This window comes from Citrus sinensis, chromosome 5 (assembly GCF_022201045.2).
Source record: "Citrus sinensis cultivar Valencia sweet orange chromosome 5, DVS_A1.0, whole genome shotgun sequence".
Classification (NCBI taxonomy): Eukaryota; Viridiplantae; Streptophyta; class Magnoliopsida; order Sapindales; family Rutaceae; genus Citrus; species Citrus sinensis.
Window position 1 is genome coordinate 4,433,838 of NC_068560.1, and position 24,554 is coordinate 4,458,391.

At 29.4% G+C, this 24,554-nt stretch overlaps 1 protein-coding gene across 4 annotated transcripts; it reads right to left on the minus strand.

The window, feature by feature from the left end:
* Window positions 1-16,663: 16,663 nt before the first annotated feature.
* LOC102630924 (putative disease resistance protein RGA3) lies at window positions 16,664-21,759 on the minus strand. Of its 4 annotated transcripts, none has more exons than XM_052440389.1 (7): window positions 18,714-21,759; window positions 18,310-18,549; window positions 18,061-18,114; window positions 17,875-17,938; window positions 17,540-17,703; window positions 17,163-17,245; window positions 16,664-17,061 (listed from the first exon to the last, which is right to left on the minus strand). In XM_052440389.1, the coding sequence occupies exon 1, from the start codon at window positions 21,603-21,605 to the stop codon at window positions 18,717-18,719; it is 2,889 nt and encodes a 962-aa protein (XP_052296349.1). In that variant the 5' UTR covers window positions 21,606-21,759; the 3' UTR covers window positions 16,664-17,061; window positions 17,163-17,245; window positions 17,540-17,703; window positions 17,875-17,938; window positions 18,061-18,114; window positions 18,310-18,549; window positions 18,714-18,716. The 4 variants fall into 4 exon arrangements, with proteins under 4 accessions (XP_052296349.1, XP_052296350.1, XP_052296351.1 ...); XM_052440390.1 differs by having other exon boundaries at window positions 17,540-17,719; XM_052440391.1 differs by having other exon boundaries at window positions 17,540-17,938; window positions 18,714-21,448; window positions 21,534-21,752.
* Window positions 21,760-24,554: the final 2,795 nt, after the last annotated feature.

Here is a 24,554-nt window from a genome sequence, read left to right on the forward strand (position 1 = left end):
TGTCGAATGCGTACATTATTAGCAATTTTTATGTTGATATGTCACTTGAGTTCAAATTTTAAAAGGTAAGGCGTTAATAAGAAATTGATATGGGTTTTGCTAAAAGACTAAAAAAATTAAAATTTTTGTTCATAGAGGTGGGGATGGGTTGTGTTTAATGAGGTTTATAAAAATCGAACTCAACTCACTATTGCTGGAATGAGAAAAAATCAATCTGATGAGTATTAAAAATTATTTAATTATCAAGCGACAATAATGTTATTTTGTACTTATATTATAATTTATATTTCTTTTTATCTAATATATTAGGAATTATTAATTATGTCTTAACTATATTTAATTTTATGTATTTATGTGTGTTTTATTAGGTAAAATATTAATTTCATGTAATTCGAGACTCCAAACATATAAACATATATCAAATTTGGATTCCGAAGGTCCGAAAATCTTAAGATGAGTCAAGACCGGCTTAAAATTGAGCTTGTGCAAAAAAAGTTTACTTTTTTGTTAACCGAGCACTGATTGAATGATAAAATGAGCTTACAATAGATATGAGTGCATGGGATAGATGGCAAATTTGACTAAATCTCAACCGTTCATGATTCAATGGCCATGATTGTGCCACGTGGCAATGTTGGTGAAGCAAGTTATAGGATCCGAATTTTTGTATTCGAGTCAACCTGATCCAACCATTAACTCCCAAAATCTCAACCGTTCTTTGACCAAATCGGATGCTTCACAAGATACCACATATAATGTTGACTTTTGAAGTTTGAGCAGCTGTTGGATCTTGATCTAATGGTTGTGAGGAGCGCATGCATGAAGCTTACGATGGACTGCAAAGCACTGAATTATAAATTTATTTTTCTATAAATTGAGCCTCATTTTTATGTTTTTGATCATCTCTTATTCCTTTCAATTATTAGTAATTTAATTTTAATAATTATTTTTATTTCAATTATGTTTAGCTAAAAAATAATAGTTAGGGTAATTAAGGTGAACTCTTAGGAAATAAATATGATTTAATCAAATTCTAATTTTTATTATGTAAATTTAATTATTTTCTATTTAATTTTATACATATTTTATATTTTAAAATTTTGATTTATTGTAGACAAATTGATGTAGGAACTTAATTTATGTTATTTTAGGTAATTTAGGATTATAGAATATTTATTATTTTAGGATTTTTTATTTTAATTTAAGTCAATTATGGTATGTATCTTAGTTTTTTGTTTCCATTATAATTGTGATTTAGTCAATTATGGGGGGAGGTGTAGCGGAAGCGGGATTGATTGGATAGAAAATGCTAGATATTGTTTTAGTATTGGACCAAGCCAACACGATTAGCTTACACTCTAATCGAAGTGTGATTAGATATCGTTCTAACCAGGACGACTGAATGAGATTTTTAATAACACATACAGCGAGATTAGATGACACTCTAATCCAAACGACAATAAAAGAGAGATTTTGATAGATAATCCCAAAGGAAATTATAAAAGGGGAGTTTTATTGAATAATTAAATCTAAACTTCTCAAAACAATAACAAGACCTCTCTATTTATAATAGAGGAAACCCACTTTCCTAAGTTAACGTAAAACAAAAAACTAAATCATAATTATAATGGAAATAAAAGAATAAGATAAATACCATAATTGACTCAAAATAAAATAGAAAATCCTAAAATAATATATATTCTATAATCCTAAATTACCTAAAATAATGTAAATTAACTTACTACATCAAAAGTTTTAGGTGTAAACTGGGCACCAGTCGTTGGTATCATGGTTTTTGTAGATGTGTCGATTTTCTTGAACCTTGTCAAAGCAAAGGTGATTGCACTGAAAGATGTCCTCAAAAATGCCCTGAAAAAACTTTTCTAGTAACTGCCATTGCATTTGTAATTAATTCTTTGAGCTTGAAAATAACTTAAGATGCTAATTTAACCATCTATAAAATGCAATAAATTTCATCTGCGATTTATTTTTTTTAAAAAAAACTTTGGCCACGATTTCTAGAAATATTGCTTTTGATAATTAAGAAGAAAAGAAGTATTGCATGCATAAGAGTCTCTAAAAATAAATGTGTTAAAACTAGTAGTTTGGAGGCCTAATTTCATATAATCCAACTAAAATTTAGCCTAAAAGTTTACACCAAAGTTATGGAGAGTCCTACTTCAAAATTGAGAGAAACTCCACTTTTAAATCAGAAGACTCAAATCTTCCACCTGAAAATGAGGTAAACAGGCATAAATCACTTCGCCAAAGAGTGGTTGACATGAGAAAGTGACATAGTACTTATCTCCCAGAGATGAATTGCATCCATATACATTAATACTATAAAAAAACCGTGCTATATATTTCTGGCAATGCATTGATCTTATCTTGGTTTAGCAGTGAAAGTGAAATTTTCTGATGGAAAGTAATAGGGAATAGAATATTAAAGGATCATATTTAATTGAGAATGATGATGTCATCAAAATATATTATCTTATTTACGTTCTTTGAGATGTTATTAATCGTTTAACATTCATAATTTGTAAGGGCACAAATATAAAAATATTAGTTTTTATTTTTTAAAATTAAAAAACGAACAACTTTATATTTATTTTTAGCGATTCAGAAAAAAAAAATATGAACATGCTATTTAGATTCAAATATTCAGCCCTATTCAGATTTCAAATAAAAAAACAAACGCCATCCAGTATTTTGATGAATTGTGAGAGGGAATTAATTAGTTTCAGAAAACCACATGGGATTTTAATCATTTTCCCCTCTAAATGACACGTATCTCAAAAGGTAGTGTATAGGTCGTCCGTGTTCTATGATTTATTGCCGATGTACAAAGTATAAATAAAAATATAACTCTTCAAAAAATAAAATTGTTCAAGTTGGATTTTTCTGATAGTGACTAGAAATATAGTCGACCCCAATCTACTCAAAACTTATTGCTGTTGAGCTGACCTCATTAATACAACTGGAGCCTATTTTATTTTTTATATTATTTTTTCTTCCATCTCTCTATTTTTTTCTTCGTTCTTTTAAATATGCTCACTCTTTTATTTATGCTTCTCCATGTCTAATTATATTTAAATTTTCTTTTGAAGTAGATTGTTATTAAAGTTATACAAACTAACGTTCATAAGTTTGCCAATTTTCTTAGTTCTCCTCTATAAATAACATACTATCATCACGAATTTTCTTATTACTTTACTGTTGTTTATCCAGTATTTAGTTCTGACTTATCCAACTTGGCTATCTATTTGAAGTTTAAACCATGAGTTGCCACGTTTTTATATTATTCTTGAGTGGCTAAATATAACGCATGTATGCATAAAAAGTTTTGAGCTAATTAAACATAATTTTCTATTTTTTTAAAAACCGATATCGACCTAAAGATAATTTTGTAAAAAAAAAAAAGAAACTAGCCAATTAAACTTAATTCTCGTTAGATAGTTATGTTATATTGATAAATATGAAATAGGTAAATAGAAGATTCACAAGGTGTGTGATGATCAACATAAAAATAAGTGATCAATCTAGTTGATATTTTGACATTCTAATTGTAACCAGGTTCCAGGTACCTTGCAACAGTCTCAAGGTACCACAGATTTTTATCTTTTGTGATGTCAAATTTTATTTAACCCCTTATCTTCCTTTTTATTTATAGTTTATTTATAACATTATGTATTTTGGCAGGTGACTTTTTATAATATAATTTTATTTTATTTAATATTATTTACTTTTTATTTATAATTTATTTATAAGTTTATGTGCTTTGGCTGGTGATCTGTTAAAATGTAATTTTATTTCATTTAATATTATTTAACTTCTAAAAGAATAATTATAACAATAAGCTTATGACTAGATAATATTAAATAATATTTTTAATAAAATAAAAATATTATAAATATATTCTTTTAAATAAAATAAAATAAAATTTTATTTTTTAGGACTCACAATTGCTTATTCTATTTTCTTTAATATTATTTAATTTTGAAAAATAAATATAATAATAAGTCATGACTAAATAATATTAAATAAAATAAAATAAATTTTATTAAAAATAATATTAATTTTTTGAGACTCATTATTGATTCTTTTATTTTATTTAACATTATTTAGTTTCATGAAGGAATAAATATAATAATAAGCCTATGACTATATAACGTTAAATAAAATAAAATAAAAAATATTAAAAATATTTATTTTTATTAAAATAAATAATATTAAAAATTTATCCTTTTGAATAAAATAAATAATATTAATTAAAAATTATATTTTTTTAAGACTCACAACCGATTATTTATTTTATTAATATTATTTAGTTTTTTAAAGAATAAATATAATACTAAGGTGGCGTTTTTTTTTTTATCTAAAATCTGAATAGACCTGAATTAATCTGAATTCTGAATAGATCTGAATGTCTGAATCTAAATAATATGTTTGTTTTTTTGTCTGAATCTCAGAAAATAAGTATTAAGTTTTTTTTTTCAACTTAAAAAGCTGAAAATATGTACTTTTATATTTGTATCCTTATTAAATTTGAATGTCAAATAAATAATAAATTAAATACCACAATATTTTAACATTTATAAGTAAAACTATATTCAAGTGAATACATAATTATTTTAGAATTTTAATATATAAAATACCATAAATTTTAAATTTTATTGTATATAATATAAGAAATAAAAAATAAAGAAAATTTTATATGGGGTAAATGTTTATGGGTGAGTTTTGGGATAGACATGAAAAATAAATTATAAAGCAGGGATATTTTTGACATTAGCAAGTAATTGACTTAATTCAGATTTCTCCATTAAGTAAAAAGCCAAAAAAATTGGCTTATTTTATTAAGTCAAAATTATCTAAAAAGTCTCATTAAGTTATAAAAATAAACACCTCTAATTAACTTAAATAATTAAGTTAAGTCACTTTAAGTCATTAAGTTAAAAAACAAACGCCACCTAAGTCTGTAACTAAATAATTAAGATTAAATTATTTTTTTAATGCTCACTACTGATTATTTTATTTTATTTAAAATTTTTTATTTTTTTTGAAAGATTAAATACAACAATAAGCATGTAACTAAATAATATTAAATGAAATGAGAATAAATAATTTTTTTAATAAATAAATGATATTAAAAATTAATTTTTGAAATAAAATATATATTATTAAAATAAAGGGAATTTATCATTGCACCGCCTTTATTTTGCATTATGTTCATCCATCCACTACAAAATTTTAACATGTACTTTGCACCACCTTTATTTTCACATTTGTATCAACTAGTCACTTTTATATTAACACTATTAAATAATTTTAATAAAATGATAATTTTACTCCCAAATAAATTAAAATATTATTTTATCTTATAAAACTTTTAAAATTAAAAATTATGATCATAAAAATATCCCTAAATTTAATAAAAATAAATCTCAAATAGAGGTGCTCAATAGATTTTTACTAAATTTAGATTTTATAAAATTTTAATAATTATTTTTATTAAAAATTATAATTTTACGAAATTTTAATAAAAATAAATGAATTTATTTATTAAAAATTATAATTTTGTAAAATTTTATTAAAATAACTTAATTTATTTCTTAAAAGAATAAATCCTAAAATTTTAATAATTTGGGGGATTTATTAAATCCCAAAATTTTGCAATTATTTTTATAATTATAATTTTATATTAAAATAATTTTTATTAAAAATAAAAATTTTAATTTTGGGATTTATTTTTATGAAATTTAGGGATATTTTTATCATTATATTTTTTATTTTTTAAAATTTTTATAAAATAAAATGGTCTTTTAATTTATTTGGGGGTAAAATTGTCATTTTATTAAAATTATTTAATAGTGTTAATGTAAAAATGACTAGTTGTTGCAAATGTGAAAAGAAAGGTGGTTGAAAGTATATGTTAAAACTTTGTAGTGGTTCGATGAATATAAGGCAAAATAAAGGTGGTGCAATGATAATTTTTCTAAAATAAAATTTATTTTTTAAGTCTCACTACTAATTAAACAATATAAAATTTTAAATAATTTGGATTTATATGCTAAAAATTTTAATTTTTTAACTCTTTTGCGCTTTTGATAAATAGCAGGGAGCATAATGTTAATATTCAAATAAATGAATCTCAATCTATCTTTTCATTGAATCTAATAATCAAGAATTAAAACCAGGGGCGGAGTCAGTATATTGATTGACTGGGGGCTTATTCAACGATAATATAAAAAAATTTAAAAAGTAATAAATATATAAATTTGAAAGATTTTTCATACTTCAAAATATGTTTACAATTGTCCTTTACGAGTTAGAGTATATTTGGGATTACTTTTGCCAAGAATCAATTTCTACTTTGATTTTTGAAAAATCAGTTTTATAAATAATTTAGGAGGGCATTTAATAATTACTTTTCTAATAATTTACTCCAGATGTTTGGTAAATAAAAGTGCAATATTCAATGTACAATGAAAAAAAATGAGTTTATTTACTTATTTGTAATGTTGGTTTTAGACCGATTAATATTTAATCTAGAACCACTAAGATCTCACTGAACTCTCTAATTAATTATTTAAAAACACCAAACAAATCACTGAGAACAGTGAATTTGAAATGGACATAAAAATGGACATAGCCTACATCCACTGAGAACAGAATAAAAAAACTCTATTGAATCACCGAGAACAAGATATAAGTGAAGAAGTTACAAGCTTTCAATCATGATTAATCAGAGTCTCTAAGACTATATATACTGATCAAGACGACTCTAGGAAGATCTCAATTTGGCCAGCTGCTATTTGTATTTGTGATTGTTCTCGCCTTTATAACCACTAATGACGGCCTCGAATCGGGTTTAAACCACGTGCTGATCTTGTGACGCTTATAAGCAATCGAAAGGATTCCCCCAAGTTGTCGTTTTGAGCCGAAGCATGATAAGTGATAGCACGTGATAGACACGTGCTCCACGTAAGTGAAAGTCTGACATTGCGCGGATGTCGTTTGCTTCGTCTATTTCTATAAGGCCGATAAGTCACACGTTCACCAGAAGCCAAAATGACAAAACATCCGAGAATTCAGTTTCGAGATCGGTACTTCAACGTGTAATTTGTTTGTAATTGTATTATTTAAATCATTTTTTATTTACTGCTTATTTCTTACAGCATACCTATTTTATTTATTATATTTTTAAATAATTTTTTCATACCTACTTCATTTGGCTATAAATTCAACTTATAAATACTTTTTACTAAAAAATTTATTATATACAATACATGTACACAAAAATTAATATATCATTATGAAATTGATTAATAAATGTTTTTAATATTAAAAAATTAATAAATTAAATGCAAAAAAAATAATTGAGCAAGTAAATTCATGGAAATAATATTCACATGACAAAAGTTCTTTAAAACTATCATAATCAAAATATTTTATAGAACTGTAATTGTATAGATATGTATGTACATAATAAAAATATTTTATAGAAATGTAATTGTATAGATATGTATGTACATAATAAAAATACCATCCAATCGTCAAACTTGTAGCAATATTATTTCTCAATCTCTCCACCTCTTAAACTTCAGGAACATTACTACGTACTATGATCTTCTTGAATTATGACCTCTATATTTGTCTCTTCATTTAGAACAAAATTCGAGTCATTTTTAATTTCTTCGAAATGATAGTCATGCAAAGCAAACTTCCTAATGTAACTTCAGGAACATTACTACGTACTATGATCTTCTTGAATTATGACCTCTATATTTGTCTCTTCATTTAGAACAAAATTCGAGTCATTTTTAATTTCTTCGAAATGATAGTCATGCAAAGCAAACTTCCTAATGTAAACCACCTCCCTCTTTTCATCCATTCCAAGTCTCAGTGCCATGGCTCTCCACAGCCACTGAAAATGTCTATCAAGCCATATACAGACATAACTTTTAGGGTTCTTTTTCACATTGATGCAGAATGATTGATACATAATATGATTTTGGCTAAAATTGAAATTAAAATAGTTTAAGGAGGACATTTTAGATATTTCATCCTAAATAATCAAATTTTCAAATAATTAGATTTTTCAAAGCTGGTTCCAGCCACTTTTTAATTGATACTTATTTTTACTAGATTCTTGAGGAATCATATTTCTTAATAATCTATTTTAAAAAGTGTTTACTGAACACTCTTTGAGTGCTAGATTATCAAATATGTGATTATTTGACAATTTAAGCAGTCCCAAAAAATGCTCTGAATCAAGTTGAAATGAGAGAGTAATGGGAACTTGGTATTTATGCAATTATAATTTATCGGTTATCATATCTGCGCCTCATTGTCTACAATTTTGCATTTACCAACTTCTCCGTTTGTGCTTGAACCTATACATATGCAGCAAAGATATCAAAGAAAATGTAATTCCATAAATTACAGAAATCAGACAAAATACGTACTCCGTGACTAAGGGGAGTTACCTGGATCACAGTGACTCGTTCTATGCGGCAATCCTTTCACTAATGCATATGGTACATTCATACTTAAACGTAACCTTTAAGTTAAAGTTTTTATCTTAATTTTATCCAAATATTCGCAAGTAGTATATTTCTAGTGTTGGAGAAAAATTAACATGTAAAAACGTACGAACAAGTGAAATAGATTATTATTCCACGTAATTGTTAAGGGGGGGAAAAATAATAATAAACTGTCTCTTACTCTAGAAAAATTCATGTCAAATTAAACACAGCAGATGATGCGGCCTCTGTACACGAAAAATCAACACGTCATGTCGTCGATAAAAATACAACTAAAGCTTTCTCTGTAAATATAAATTTCACACCGTCAATGCCAACCATGTGAGATTCTTTAGATTCCTCTTCGCCCGCGGTTAGATATTCATCCACGTGGCAATGGCATCTGATTCATAAAGTTTTGGATAATCTGTAATGTTGATGTATTTTTAATTTTTAGATTGCCATAATTAACTTCTTATTGTTGCAATATTTAATGTAACAATAAGAAGCAACCACAAGGAAATCTAAAGATACACAACAGTCACAATTTAAAATAATTTGGCAATATCATACCGTTTAACGTATTTATTTTGAAGAAATAAAAGAGGTTTGAGAAGAAGGAATGATTTTATGTTAAGCTAAATAATAAATTTGAGATTAACTTTCCTTGTTTTCATTTTTTTTTCTTCTCTTCTCTCCTTTTAATTCCTTTTGTCTCCTACCATTTCTTCCAATCAAACATGCAAAATGTATTTAACGAATTTATTTAAATCTTTATTGGACTTGTAAATTAAACTTTTATGTGAAAGCTATCATGTCCAAATTCTTTTAAATACATATAAACAAATAAATAATTAGCACTCATTATCAAACCTCAAAAAACGAAAAACAAGCATCTCATTAAGTAATTGCACAAGGAGAGGGGTTTTATACGGAGTATGGAAGGGTGTTAATAGTCAAACTCAAAAGAAAAAAAATTATCCATCCCTTTACTCAAAATATTATGCATTACTATTAATCAAGAAAAAAAAGAGTATTCTGTAAAGATTAATGTATTAGTATTTTAAAGAGAAACGATATACTTACAAAATTGAAAATCAAAATTTATATACCAACTGATGTGCGAGACAAATCAATGTAAGCATACCATTACTATATTTTAAAACTTTTTAACTAAAAGAGGACATTAATTTGACTTGATAAGAAAGATAAAAAAAAATTGTTACTATCACTATTTTATTCAGACCTACTAGCTATATATTTATGGCTTTTATTTTGTTTGCACTGTTGATCTGCCATTGATACTTTCTAACTTTCAAACCTTGGAAAGAAAAATGTATAATGGTCATATTATTTGACAATCAAAATATTTCTTTGGAAATTTGTATTATTTGACAATCAAACCATCAGCAATAACTTGACTCATCTCTATTTATCTTATTTTGAAACATTTTGGATAAAAACAAGCTTTGATATAAGACATATAAGACATTGGTTGATCTCTATCGTTCATCTAAATGATTACTCGACCGTTCATGTTTCAGTATTTTATCCTTTGAATATAATTAACTTGTGATGTAATCCTAGACCTTCCAATTTTACCATTTTGTCCTTTAAATATTTTTTTACTTAATAAATAATCCTTTATATCTATTTATCAAACCTATGGCATTGAGATTCACATGGGCTTATTATTACACAAATACCCACATTTTAGGATTAAAAGAAATTAGAAGTATGAAAAATTGGATCCAACTATGGTGACAACTGTGGCTGAATCCAATGGCTGGGTTAGTTTTGTCTTGAAAAAATAGGCTTTTTCTAATACTTTTTTTTAATAGCTTGTTGTAGCTTGTTGTAGCTTGTAGGTGTATTTAGTGACAAATTGGTTGCTACAAATTATAGTTGTTGAAAAAAGCACTAATAAAATAATATTTGTTAGTTACTTTTTTTTGATAATTTAGTTTTAAAAAGAATATTAAAATCATGAAAGAAGCCGGATGTCAAAAGGTACATTAATCAAAATAAATCAAACTGCAATCCTCAGACACAAGCCATTCAAAACCATCCATTTATATTTTTGAAGACAACCATAGAAGCTTATGAATATAATTGGGATATTAAGTATTGTATCGGACAGGTGTTTGATAATTTGGCCCTATAAGAAGGTTTTCTATAAAAATAATAAAAAAACAAAATTCATAATGATAATTAATAATGAAATCTATAACTTCCTAACAAACCCAAATCCCAATACACCCCCTGAAAGAAAAACCTACACCACCTGTTAGGGATGGCAACCAAACCCGGACCCGGATTGGACCCGGACTAAACCCGGAAAATCCGATCCGGGTTCAACCCGCACCAGATCAATTTTTATGCGGAATCCGGATTGGTTTTTCAGAACCCGCATACTTCCGGGTCCGAATCTGGTTTCAGGTGAACCCGCAAATTCGGAACCCGGATCTGGATATTATTTATTTTAATATTAAATATAAATAGAAAAAAAAAAGAAACCCTAGCCCTCTCAATCTCTCATTTGTTCACTCCTCTCTCAAATCTCAATCTCTCTCACTCGTTCCTCTCTCGATCTCTCACTCTCTTCAACTTCTCCTCTCAATCTCTCATCTGTTCGACTGTTCCTCTCTCAATCTCTCTCACCCGTTTCTCACTCCATCTCTCTCACTCTCTCTTCAACTCTCGTAATTTCTCTTCTTCAAATCAGATTCTTTGCGGCGTGGCTGTCATCACCTTCACGGTGCGCTTGTGTTTGTTTCATCACTCATCAGCATCAGCATCACTTGTCTCATCTCTCACTCTATCGCGGCCAGCAAAAGGGGGTGGATTTCACGGCTGTGTTTTGTGGCCTGTGGGGGTGGATTTCACGGTTGTGTCTGTGGCCTGTGAGGGTGGATTTTGTGGCTGTGTTCTGTGGCCTGTGGGGGTGGATTTCGCGGCCGTGTTCTGTGGCCTGTGGTGGTGGATTTCGCGGCCTGTGGGGGTGGATTTTGCGGCTGTGTTCTGTGGCCTGTGGGGGTGGATTTCGCGGCTATTGTATTTATTTTAGAACCTGGATTTGAAGTTATATGTTTTGTATTTGGAAGTTTGTTGAACTAAACTAAAGAAAGCAATCTGGATTCTGGAAGCAATTTGGTTCTGGTTTGTGTAATTGTGTCCCTTTTTTTTTCAGTTTTCCAGCAACTTAAGGAAAGCAATCCGGGTTCAAAACTCGGAATCCGGAAACTCGGATTTTTCTGGGTTGAACCCGGACCGGACCCGGATGAAAAAAAGCCGGGTTTAATGCAGGTCCGGTAATGAGAATTTGGTGTCCGGGTCCGAATCCGGAACGGCTAAACCCGGACCCGGACCCGAAAATTGCCATCCCTACCACCTGTCACCTAAAAAATAATAATAAAATAATATTGCCAAAGACCTAATATAAGCTAAGGAGCCATTTGTTTTTTTGACTTAATGACTTACTTGACTTAATTGTAATTAGTTAAGTCATTAAGTCTGTTTGTTTTTTCAATTTAATAAAAATTTTCAGTCATTAAGTTATTAAGTTAATTTTTTTATCTTTCTGTTTAATGTAAAAAGTCTGAAGGATATCATTAAAAAATATTCTCTAAAATATCCTTATCTAATTAATTTGTTCTCATCCATACCTAAATAAGTTTAATAATTAGCATTATTACCCATCTCTATAACTTGTGATAATATAGTGGTAGCCTATTATTTTTTTTATTTTTTATTTTCTTCATTAATTTTCAATGAATATTTTTCATATAAAACATCATAAACAACAATAAAATTGATTAACATATACAAATTTAAAATATTAAAAAGTTGTATTCAATTGAGCATGATTATATTATGAAAATATATTATTTTATTTAAATTCTTTGAGATGTTATTAATTATTTAACATTTATAATTTATAAGGATATAAATGTAAAAATATTAATTTTCAGATTTTTTTAAGTTTAAAAAATAAATAACTTAATGCTTATTTGTAGCAATTCATATAAAAAAAAAAAAGAATATGTTATTCAAATTTAAACATTCAACTCTATTTAGAATTCAAATTTATTCAAATTTCTTCAAATTTCATATTAAAAAACAAATGTTACCTGACTCTACTGTATGGGTCAGGCCAGTAACATTCCTTCGGTGGTAATCCATCGAAGGTTTCTTTAGATTTATTTTATCTAAAATTTCTAAATCCCCAAGTCCATAGTCTTTGGATGGCGATGTCCTTTTCATTAATTACGTGGTACGCCGGACGCCTTACACGTACATAAAAAGAAAAACAGAGTAAAAAATTTAATTTTTAAATAACGAAGAGGCTGCGTGACAAGACCAACCCCATTCGAATACGTTCTCTGTTCCTAAAGATTGTTTGATGCCATCACCCAAAGCACTTAATTCTAGGGATCTCAATGGAAACAGAAAAGAAATTGACAAACAAATCAACAGCATCACGCCACATGTAGCTGTTATAATTCTAATTTTAGTTATTGGAGCGGTTTGAAGGCGGTTAGAAAAAATCAGGTAACATTTGTTTTCTTTGTTTGAAATTTGAATGAATTTTAATTTAAAGAAGCTTAAATAGATTTGAATGTATATATTTGAATGGAATCTTCGTTTTTCTTTTTTCAATATCTGAATATAAGTTTTTAGTTGTTTATTTTTTAAAAGAAAACATCTTAAATGTAATATTTTGACATATATAACCTAATAAATATTGACAATACTTATATTTATTTTTTAAATTGTAATTATAAATACAAAGAGATAGACTTATTATAAAATACACTCACCTAAATCTTATCATGTTTAAAATTCTTATTCACGATAGAAAAAAGAAAAAAATTGATAGTTGAATATGCAAAGAACAAAGAAAACAGATAAAAAATAATAATAAAATGATAGAAAATAAACGTATTTAATAGGGGTATTAATGAGAGAGAATATTAAGATTCTATTGGGATGTTTTGCCATCCAAATAAAAGTCAGAATATTCAACTTTTTTCATTCAAACATAAAAATCTTATAATTGGACATAAGTTATAAAAAACAAATACATTAAAAATCTAAATATCTTAAAATAATTAAAAGGAAAATTATCACTGCACCACCTTTATTTTACCTTATGTTCATCTAACCAATATAAAATTTTAACTTATTTTCTGCACTATCTTTCTTTTTCAATTTGTATCAATTAGCCACTTTTGTACTAACACCATTAAATAATATAAATGAAATGAAAATTTTACATCTAAATAAATTAAAAGATCATTTTATCTTATAAAAACTTTGAAAAATAAAAAAAATTATAATTATAAAAATACCCCTAAATTTAATAAAATAAATAAATCCCAAATAGAGGTGATCAGCTAACTTTTATTAAATTTAGATTTTTCAAAATTTTAAAAATTATTTTTTAAAAAAATATAATTTTGAAAATTTTTAATAAAAAATAACTGAATTTAATTATTAAAAAATATAATTTTGCAAAATTTTATTAAAATAACTGAATTTATTTATTAAAAATAATCCCAAATTTTTACAATTTAGGAGATTTTTATTGAATCCCAAAATTTTACAATTATTTTTATAATTATAATTTTTTTCAAATTTTTTATAAGATAAAATGAGCTTTTAATTTATTTTGGGATAAAATTGTTATTTTATTTAAGTTATTTAACGGTGTTAGTAGAAAAGTAGATAATTGATACAACTTTAAAAAGAAAGTGATGAAGAAAACATATTAAAATTTTGTGGTAGTTGGATGAATATAAGACAAAAGAGAGGTGGTGTAATAATAATTTCCCTAATTAAAATTCAGATTTCGGACAAGAAATAAACAATTCCAAGGTCAAAAGAGAGAGAATTTCTCTTGTTGCCCGTGTAACCCAAAATGACGTTATGGGTTATCTGAATTGCTACTAAGTACTAACTGCTCAAAAAAGAGAGTTTTGCTGTCTGTTGAAGCCTGCGAAAGATGCAGTTTCATGTCCCACTCGTATTGGATGAACAAAATCAAAAGTTAATTGGATTCATTCTTTTTTGTTTTTGGCTGCATTGATTAAATGACTGGAACATAACTTATGGAGTTCAAAAAAAAATCATAGAGGTGAATTTATGGCTGCTGCTGTGAAATGGCACTGTTGAGCTGGTAGAAGTTGAAGGTATCAATTCCGGATTCTTTTGCCTCTTGTAATTGAATCAAATTCGAAGAGTAGCGCTCTACTTTCACCCGGTAAAGCCAAGCAGACTTTAAAACGACCTTTCTCAATTTCCCATCTCACTTCTTTTTACTGTTTGTTTCATTTCCATCCGTTGGATTTTACTCTTTAAATCTAACGACCCTTATGGCATAATAGAATGATTCATTGATACAATTGCTAGGCATTGGGAACATTCTTGAAAAACACCCAAAAGTTTATAGAGCCATCAACATTAAACCGACATTCCAAAAACATTGATGGGCCCGTAAGTTCGTGGCGAATAGAAAAACAAAAATTGATTTAAATTCCTATTCCTTTCATTTTAAGGATTCGTAAAATTCTATTCACTTTCTGTTAAAAATTTTATTTTTTATCTTAAACAATTACATATTCATTTAATATTCTTTACTCTAATTACAAAAGTCTTTAGTTGCTCTTTAATTACTCATGACGTCTTCGATGTTGACTAATTAAAACAGCAAAGAGTCATCGGGATCGAGCTTGTCAATATTTCTCAATGTTTATAAGCATATTTGATGTTAAGTATTTCTCGAAGTTTGTAAGCTTCTAAGGTTAATTTAATTAAAAAGAAAAGTGTTGTTTGTTTTTTAAAATGAAATCTCGATGGAACAAGGATAGTATCACTAGAAAAATGTACATGCAACTAATCAGCGGACAATAAGTTTACCTTTTAAAAGTAAATTAAGTACAAAAAACAAAAATAAAAGTTCAAATTAAATTTTTAGGCGCATATCCTCATGATTTTAATTCTAGTGGTCAGCTAAAATCAAAGTTGGGACATCTAATTTATTTTGAATCAAAATTGACTGGGATATATAGCACAAATCCTCATATCAGAGACTTGGATTTATGTTACAAACACAAATTGTATGAAGTTAATTTGAAGAGCTCTTATCTCCAAAATAAGATTTGGTTATTTGGAAAACCAAAATAAGATTTGGTTATTTTAAAACTTTTTAACTAAAAGAGGACATTAATTTGACTTGATAAGAAAGATAAAAAAAAATTGTTACTATCACTATTTTATTCAGACCTACTAGCTATGGATCAATGGCTTTTATTTTGTTTGCACTGTTGATCTGCCATTGATACTTTCTAACTTTCAAACCTTGGAAAGAAAAATGTATAATGGTCATATTATTTGACAATCAAAATATTTCTTTGGAAATTTGTATTATTTGACAATCAAACCATCAGCAATAACTTGACTCTTCTCTATTTATCTGCTTTTGAAACATTTTGGATAAAACAAGCTTTGACGTAAGACATATAAGACGTTGGTTGATCTCTATCCTTCATCTAAACGATTATTCCACCGTTCAAGTTTCACTATTTTATCCTTTGAATATAATTGACTTGTGATGCAATCCTAGACCTTCTAATTTTACCATTTTGTCCTTTAACTAATTATTGACTTAATCAGTAATCCTTGATATTTATTTATCAAACTTATGGCATTGAGATCCACATGGGCTTATTATTATACAAATACCCACATTTTAGGACTAAAAGAAATTAGAAGTATGAAAAATTAGGCATTTTCTACTGCTTTATTATTAATAGCTTGTTGTAGGTGTATTTAGTGACAAATTGGTTGCTAGAAATTAGAGTTGTCTTATGCATATTTGATGAAAAAAGCACTAATAAAATAATATTCGTTAGTTTTTTTTTTCTTTGATAATTTAGTTTTTTTAAAAAAAATGTTTAAATCATGAAAGAATCCAAATGTCAAAAAGTACATTAATCGAAATAAATAAAACTACAATCCTCAGACACAAGCCATTCAAAGCCATCCATTTATCTTTTTGAAGATAATCATAGAAGCTTATGAATATAATTGGGATATTAAGTATTGTATCGGACAGGTGTTTGATAATTTGGCACTATCAGAAGGTTTTCTGTAAAAATTAAAAAATAAAATAAAATTCATAATGATAACTGATAATGAAATATATAACTTCCTAATAAACCCAAATCCCAGTACACCCTCTAATTTCACTCACCCCCAAGCTCCCAAGTTCTCGGCGAACAAACCGAGTTATGACATTTGCCAGCTAGGTATCCTTGACCGGATACAGGTAGACAACAAAACAAATTTACTCAAGTTTAATCCTGAGAGTTTCAAAACATTGAAAAAGATGATATACAGCGAAGGGCTCAGGTTCCACAGCTTCTGATGTGAGGAAAGTCTAGGCAACAGAATCTCCAAGCAATAGCTTATCACATCTAATTTTAGAAAATAACACGGGCAGCCATCAAATCGTCAAATTTCCCAGCAGCAGCTACATGCAACCATACATACGGCTGTCACTTGATAGCACACCAAAATGGACGAAAGGAAAAGAAACTAACAGCGTTCAACCATTAAACTTATTCAACTTACGTGAATTGATGACATTTGGCAGCAAGAATTATTGCAAGCCTTTTAAAATTCAATACTTCTTTTGAGTTTTGACCCCCTGCAATCTAGGTAAGTAACGACATAGGTTAGCTCAATGGCCTTTTAACAACTCCAACCTAACAATTAGCTTCCTAGAAAAATGAAATTGCGAATCACCAATTGCTTCCTGGAAAGGGTTTCATTTTCAACTCTGTTTCTGTTTGTTCTTTAACTAGTACATATGCCGCAAAGTCATAAATGCAAACAGATGGAAATAAAAAATTAGAAACATTTACATATTCCTGGTATAGAATTTGATTGAAATACTTTATGCTTTTCAATTTGAGAACAAATAACGACAGAGCAGGAGAAGAAATTACCTGAGGCAGAGGATGATTGTAATTGCAAATCCCAATACACTCAAAATTCACTCACACAAAAAACTATCTTATTATCCTTGCCAGTATCCTTGCCACCACACCAGTTTCCAGCAAACAAACTGAATTCTGACATTTGCCTAAATTAGCTGCTAAGTATCCTCAGCCTGATTACATGGATAACTGAAACAACTTTACTAAAGTTTAATCTTAAGAGTTTCAAAACAATGAAAAAGATGATATAGTTGATAACAAAAAACTGAATTATCGATAGGAGATGGAAATAAAATTTCCTGATTTAGATAAATCGGCCAAAAACATGTACTCCGTAGAATTACCCGAGCTTAGGCTTTCACTAAAAAGCTTCTATTTTCCGCAGTCTTGCTCTGGTGCCTGCTTCACCTGTACATTTTAGCACCAAAGAAATTGAAAATTTATCAAACAATTGGTCAAAAGCCGAATTAATGGAGACTTGTGAATCAGGTACTGGTTCAAACAAGGCTGAAAAATTGCCGATAATTCACCTCCTTTTGCTTCACTCCCCAATCTAGCACCATTCTCACTCTCCATCACTTGCTCTGCAATTGTCAAAAATGACTCGGTTCAAAATTATCTTACATTCAATGACAGGCAAAAAGGAGAAATTACCATCATTACACTCATATCAAAATTTTAGAAAATGTAGCATATATTCCTGATATAGAATTTGATTCAAAATAGTTTATGGTCCTTAATTAGATAGCAAATAACAAAAATGCAGGAGAAGAAATTACCTTAGGCTTAGGATGATCGTAATTGCAGTGCAACCGCTTGAGAATTTTGTCAGAGGCCTTGAAATGGTTTCATTTTCTTTGGGTCCTGTTACTGGAAATCCTTCCACTAATAAGCTTCTCATTTCATATCCTTCCAGCATCTTATCATACATTAAATTGAGCTTTTTTTTTTTTTAGTTGTCCTGACCTCGAACGGTCATTACTCAACTCCAAAGCCAAACAAAATGTAGGTCGCTTAACCTGCAAAACAATTGCTCATATTGCATTAATAATCTTTTACAGTAACGTTACCCATATCACAAATTAAAAATCGTGTATTCAAAACGCTATTAGAAACGCTATTTATGCTTCTTAATTAGATTAAAAACAGTAACAAAGCAAATTATAATGAGAGAAGAAATTACTTATCAAGGCCCAATCTCGAGGTTGGGAATGTGAGATATCTTATGCCAGTCTTCTCCTTCCCCCTTGCGGTAACGCTTTTCCAGAAGCCCACAGTTCCACCCAATGTTAAATTCCTTCAACGTTGTCGTCTGATGAAAGTGGTCGGGCAGTGCCTTTAATTTGGGGCAACTATCAAATGTCAAGGAAGAAAGACGTGGCATGATGCTGATGAAGGCGTTTCCCCTTTTTGCAATCCCATAATCCCAGTCTTCCAATTCCAACATCCAAGAAATTGTGAGTGATTTCAATTTGGGGAAGGCAATAGTAACTGATGAAGATGAACATGAAGATGAGTCATGATGATCACTTTCTATCCCCAAAATTTCATTATCAACTCTTTTCACACTACACATGAACGATATGCTGAGTTTTTCAAGGGATGGCAATTTTCCCAAAGGAGGCAGCTTCTCACAATTTTCGCAATCATCGAGATCTAAACTCCTTAGATTGGTTAATGACATCATCCAGGGAGGGAAAACAGTCTTGCCTCTGTATGACCCTATCAACAATTTCCTTAAATTCGGAGGTGGTTGCAGGAATTCAAGAAGAAGTTGATCGTCCTCGTTCTTCCTCCTTTGTCCATCTCCTTCTTCCTTGTTAAACAAAAGTTTCAAACAGGAGAGGTTTTTCATTTTGTCGAGCTCTAATCTCTTAGCCTCACCCACATCCGTCACATTTCCCAGTCTACGTATACCACATACTTGAAGGAGTTCCAAGCTTCTAAGAGATTCAAGCCTACATGCTTTCCTGCCATCAATACCTCCTCCTCCACTCACATAGAACTCATCCAAGGTCCGAAGACTCGTTAATCTCCCAATCCCTACTGGCATGTACCTTAAAGAAATAGTACCATAGTTTAGTAAATACCTCATGTTTATTAGCTTTCCAATCCCTTGAGGTAGCTCTTTAAGTTTACAGCAGCAACTAATATCCAACTTTTGTAGATTATACAACTCACACAACGTGTCCGGAAGTTTCCTTATGGATTGATTAGACAAGTTTAGGTACCTTAAATGAACCAACCTTTCTATGTTTCTTGGAATCCGAGTCAAAGGTCCCAATTGTAATGACCGGGCCCAATCGCCGAATTCTAATACCCTTAAACTTGTCGATTCCCTAAATAATCGTTCTAGGATCTTACCATTTAAATACAAATGAAAATATCTGGAATAATCAATTATGAGGCTACGCATTCTTTTAACCCCACAAGTGGAGACAGGAAATGAAGCCCCGTTACCAACGATTAACAGTAAATGACGAACCTTCTCATCAAAAGAATTTATGGCATTCAGTCCACTAATTTCCATCGAAAGACATTCATTTTGACTTATAAATTGGCCAAAATCATGTACCATATCATGCATCTTGCACTGCATAATGCAATTATCATAACTTTTCGTAAACTCTTGAAAGAAAGAGCGAGAAGCTAAGATGCCAAAATACTCTTCACCTTTTGACTCCATCTCTTCATCATGTTCTGTATCAAGATAACCTTGAGCCATCCATAATGTTATTAGTCTATCTTTTTCTATATTATAATCTTTTGGAAAGATAGCACAATAAGAGAAACATTTTTTCACTTTGGACGGCAAATCGTTGTAACTCAACAACAATGAGGATAGAATGCCTTTCTCAATCTCTTCTACTTTCCATAAACCACTATTTAAAATTCTTCTCCACTCTTCTTCAGTTTCTTTAGAGCGCATGAGACTCCCTATTATCTTTGCAGCAAGAGGTAAACCTTTGCACTTGTTTGCAATTTTTCGCCCAATTTGTTCTAATTTTTCACATTCCTTGATGGGTCGATCAGAAAATGCTATCTTATTAAATAACAACCGACATTCCTCTTCAGTTAATTCCTTAATGGAGATAATATTTGTGGATCCCATCATGGATGCAACTGACTTCTTACGTGTGGTAACTAAAATTTTACTTCCATGGAGACCATTCTTTAGACAATGAAAGAATGGTTCCCATTTCGTATAATTTCCATCCCACACGTCATCTAAGACAAGAAGAAAGCACATTCCTGCAACGGATTCATAGATATGTTTAATAAGAGATTGGAATTCACCTAAACGTGATTCATGACCATCCAAAGCTTCAACAATCGCTTTGGCAACCCTAAACTCCTCAAAAGTTTCTGATACGCACACCCATAGAATTTTATCGAACTTTCTCTTCACTTCCTCATGATTACAGGCTAGTTGTGCAAGAGTAGTTTTCCCCATGCCTCCCATGCCAATAATTGAGATGATATGCAGGCCTTTTGGAGAATCACTACTCTCACACAGCAGCTTGCTTAAGAGTTCATTCTTCTCATCAACTCTACCACAAATCTCTTCCTCATCAATCAAGGAGGTGCTCTGAGCCCGCCCCGGTCTCTCACGAGTACTGTTACTCCCATTCTCAACAAACTTAAATATATATTTTTGAGTGGCAATAGCATCTAGCTTTTCATTGATTTCTTTGATCTTGACAGCAATGTCAGGACGTAGAATGATTTTTTCAAAACCAATGCTAGAGGTAGGGGAGCAGGAACATACCTGCTCCTGAGGGCAATGACCATTCTGCTTCATTTGCAATTTGCGCCGTGCAGTGATCCACTCATCCAGCACATCTTCAATGTCGTAGGATACGTCCTTGAGCCGACCCAGCCAAAGTCTTACGGACTTCTCCTTCACTTGCCTCTGCTCTGCATCATTGAGCACAGCATGAATCATTTGAAGATGGATTGTAAGCTTTTCAACTTCCTGTTCAAGCCCCTTAACTAGCTTTACTTGCTGTGTCACCTCTTTAACGGAAAAGGAAATCAGCTTCTCTAAGAGAGGAGAAACAATGGCATCAACCATGGTGTTGGTGAATAATTTGGGATGACAAAAGGATAGAGCAAAAATGCTAAAAGGCAATTACGTTGTGAGAATGCATCCAGCCTTTTGCGTTCTTTTTATATGCTGCATCTCTGCATCTGCAATAATGCAAAGGAATCCCCACACACTAAAGCTTATGGGGAAATTAAGTGAATGTAAATGACATGCAATTGCTGGGAAGTTTCAAAGCCTACAGAAAATTAAGAAGTAATTTTTTGTCTGTAATGGATGCAAGTAATACAAAGGAGTCCCCACGTGCTAAAGCTGATGGGGAAATTAAGTGGATCTAGATGACATGCAATTGCTGGGAATTTTCAAAGCTTATAGAAAATTAAATAACTCACTTTTGTAATATAGTAAATCTTTGTTGATTCATTTGTGGTTATGATTTATTTTTTTGTCTGTAATGGATGCAAGTAATACAAAGGAGTTCCCACGTGCTAAAGCTGATGGGAAAATTAAGTGAATGTAAATGACATGCAATTGCTGGGAAGTTTCAAAGCCTATAGAAAATTAAGAAGTAATTTTTTGTCTGTAATGGATGCAAGTAATACAAAGGAGTCCCCACGTGCTAAAGCTGATGGGGAAATTAAGTGGATCTAGATGACATGCAATTGCTGGGAAGTTTCAAAGCTTATAGAAAATTAAATAACTCACTTTTGTAATATAGTAAATCTTTGTTGATTCATTTGTGGTTATGATTTATTTATTAATTTTCCTACATAGTGGATTAATTATCTTTTTCATTTTCAAATCAAAATGTGATTATATTTTTCTTTTCACTTCTCTTTCTTTTATTCATCAACAATGATATCGAACGTTCAAGGATTATTATTGATGTTTTCAAAAGCTTATTTGATTTGCTTATTTCGAATTACGAAAAAGATATCTATATATTTGGAAAAATTAATATATTTTTAAGTTACTTATAATTGGAAAGATTATTTTTAGCATCTCTTTAGTTAATAATTATTCCATCTTTAATTAATAATTATCTTACAAGAAAGAATTTTCATACAAATTATATATTCGATAAAATTTTCATACAAATTATATATTCGATAACCTTAATATTAAAGACTTATAATTAGTAATATTGTCTAATCACCAATTCATTATTAATTTTTCTAAGAAAAAGATTAAATTCTTTATCTATCTAAAAAAACTTCAATTATCTAACATTGTAAAATTTCTTACGCTTTGCTTTATAATGAAAATTATTACATTTGTTTGCTCACTTTTGAAGTTAAAAGAAAAAATAGTTTCTTGAAATAATAATTCTAAAGGAAGTAAAAATATACCTTATTGACTACTTTTCATTTTTAAAATATCTCACTATCTTGTTGACTATTGATATTCAAGATATAGTTAAAAATTGATTGAATTTGAACTCTTTTATGTTTCTTTAAGTGTTGAAACTGCTGAATGTAAGGAGCACTCATACAAAAATTTTGCCTAAGACCTCTAGTACACTAGAGCTGGCTTGAGGAGTGGTTATCTTTTAATCACTCTAGATTTATTTAATTAATTATTTTGTATTGATTGGCCTCAACTTTACACTGTGATAATAATAAATAATAATTAAATTAATAAAATTTAATAGCAACAACAACAATAATAATCACATAATGATAATAATATGAAAATATGATTCAATTAGTAGCCCATGTTAATTTAATTTAACAAACTTTGACACTAACATTGATTGTTTTGAAATTGGTCAAGAAATTATGTTTTGAAAATCTGCATTTGCATCCGCAATATATAATACAAAGGAGTACCCACACGCTAAAGCTGTTGAGGAAAGTGGATGGAAATGAAAATGCAATTGGAAGAAAGTAAGCGTAAATTTTGTATGGAATAAATGCAAGTCTTTCTTTATTGTTTGTTCATTTTTATTCTTTTGTGGTTATGATTTATGAATAATTTTCCAATATGAGTTAAATGAATCGTCTTTTTCATTTTCAAATAAAAATATGATTATATTTTTCTTTTCGCATCTCCAATACTTATTCATCAACAATGATGTGGAAACGTTCAATGATTATTTATTAATTGATGTCGTTTTGCTCGTTTTAAAAACATTACATGTTGTGGCTCAACTTAATATGCTCCCATAGTTCCAAATCTAGATGCAATTTACAAATGTAGATATGATCATTTTGTGTTTTTTTCAAAATTTTATTTATTTTTGTTGATTGTTTTGGTGGCACTCTAATATATTGTGTACAAGCTATAGATGAATATATTAACAGTTAGTACGCCAGTGCACTATTTTATCCACCAGTCAGTCAGTAAAATTTTAATTGTTCACCAAATTATTTTCTTTTAATATAACATGTAATAAACATATTTTAAGTACAGCATAATACAATATAACATGCCAAACACACCTTAAATGTTTTGACACAATCAATTAAAAGGATAAAATTTTAATAAATCCTAATTATCAATATTTAATTATGCAGTTGATTAATAACAAAAGAAACTGGGTCACAATCTCAAATTTAAAGATCCGAATCATTTAGACGTTTGCATCAAATTTCTTAAATGCTGTAGCAACGTTGGGATCCCAAAGTTCTTAAGTTTTGACAAAACGGACACAATGTGGTCATTTTAAGCAAAGGGTCCCTGACGCTGTTGAAATTGTTTGAATTAACCTTCGTGTTAAGGTACACTCTCCCTACCAAAATTATGTCAGAAACAGACGAATAATCGATAATTTCAATAGGAGACAAGGAGTACAAATGGGAAATTATATCCCTATTTTTAAAAAGATTAAAAGAAAAAAAAAACTTAGAGACTAAAATATATATAGCCCCTTCTTAAATTTGTTTGCGGCAACAGCTCTAATAAATAATACAAATGATGTATGACAGCGCAGCACGAACAGTGAGTATGAAATGCAACCTATTTGTTCATATTTCAATG

Coding starts and splice junctions, on each gene's coding strand:
- LOC102630924 (XM_052440389.1), bottom strand. CDS start 21,605: ATGGTTGATGCCATTGTTTCTCCTCTCTTAGAGAAGCTGATTTCCTTT.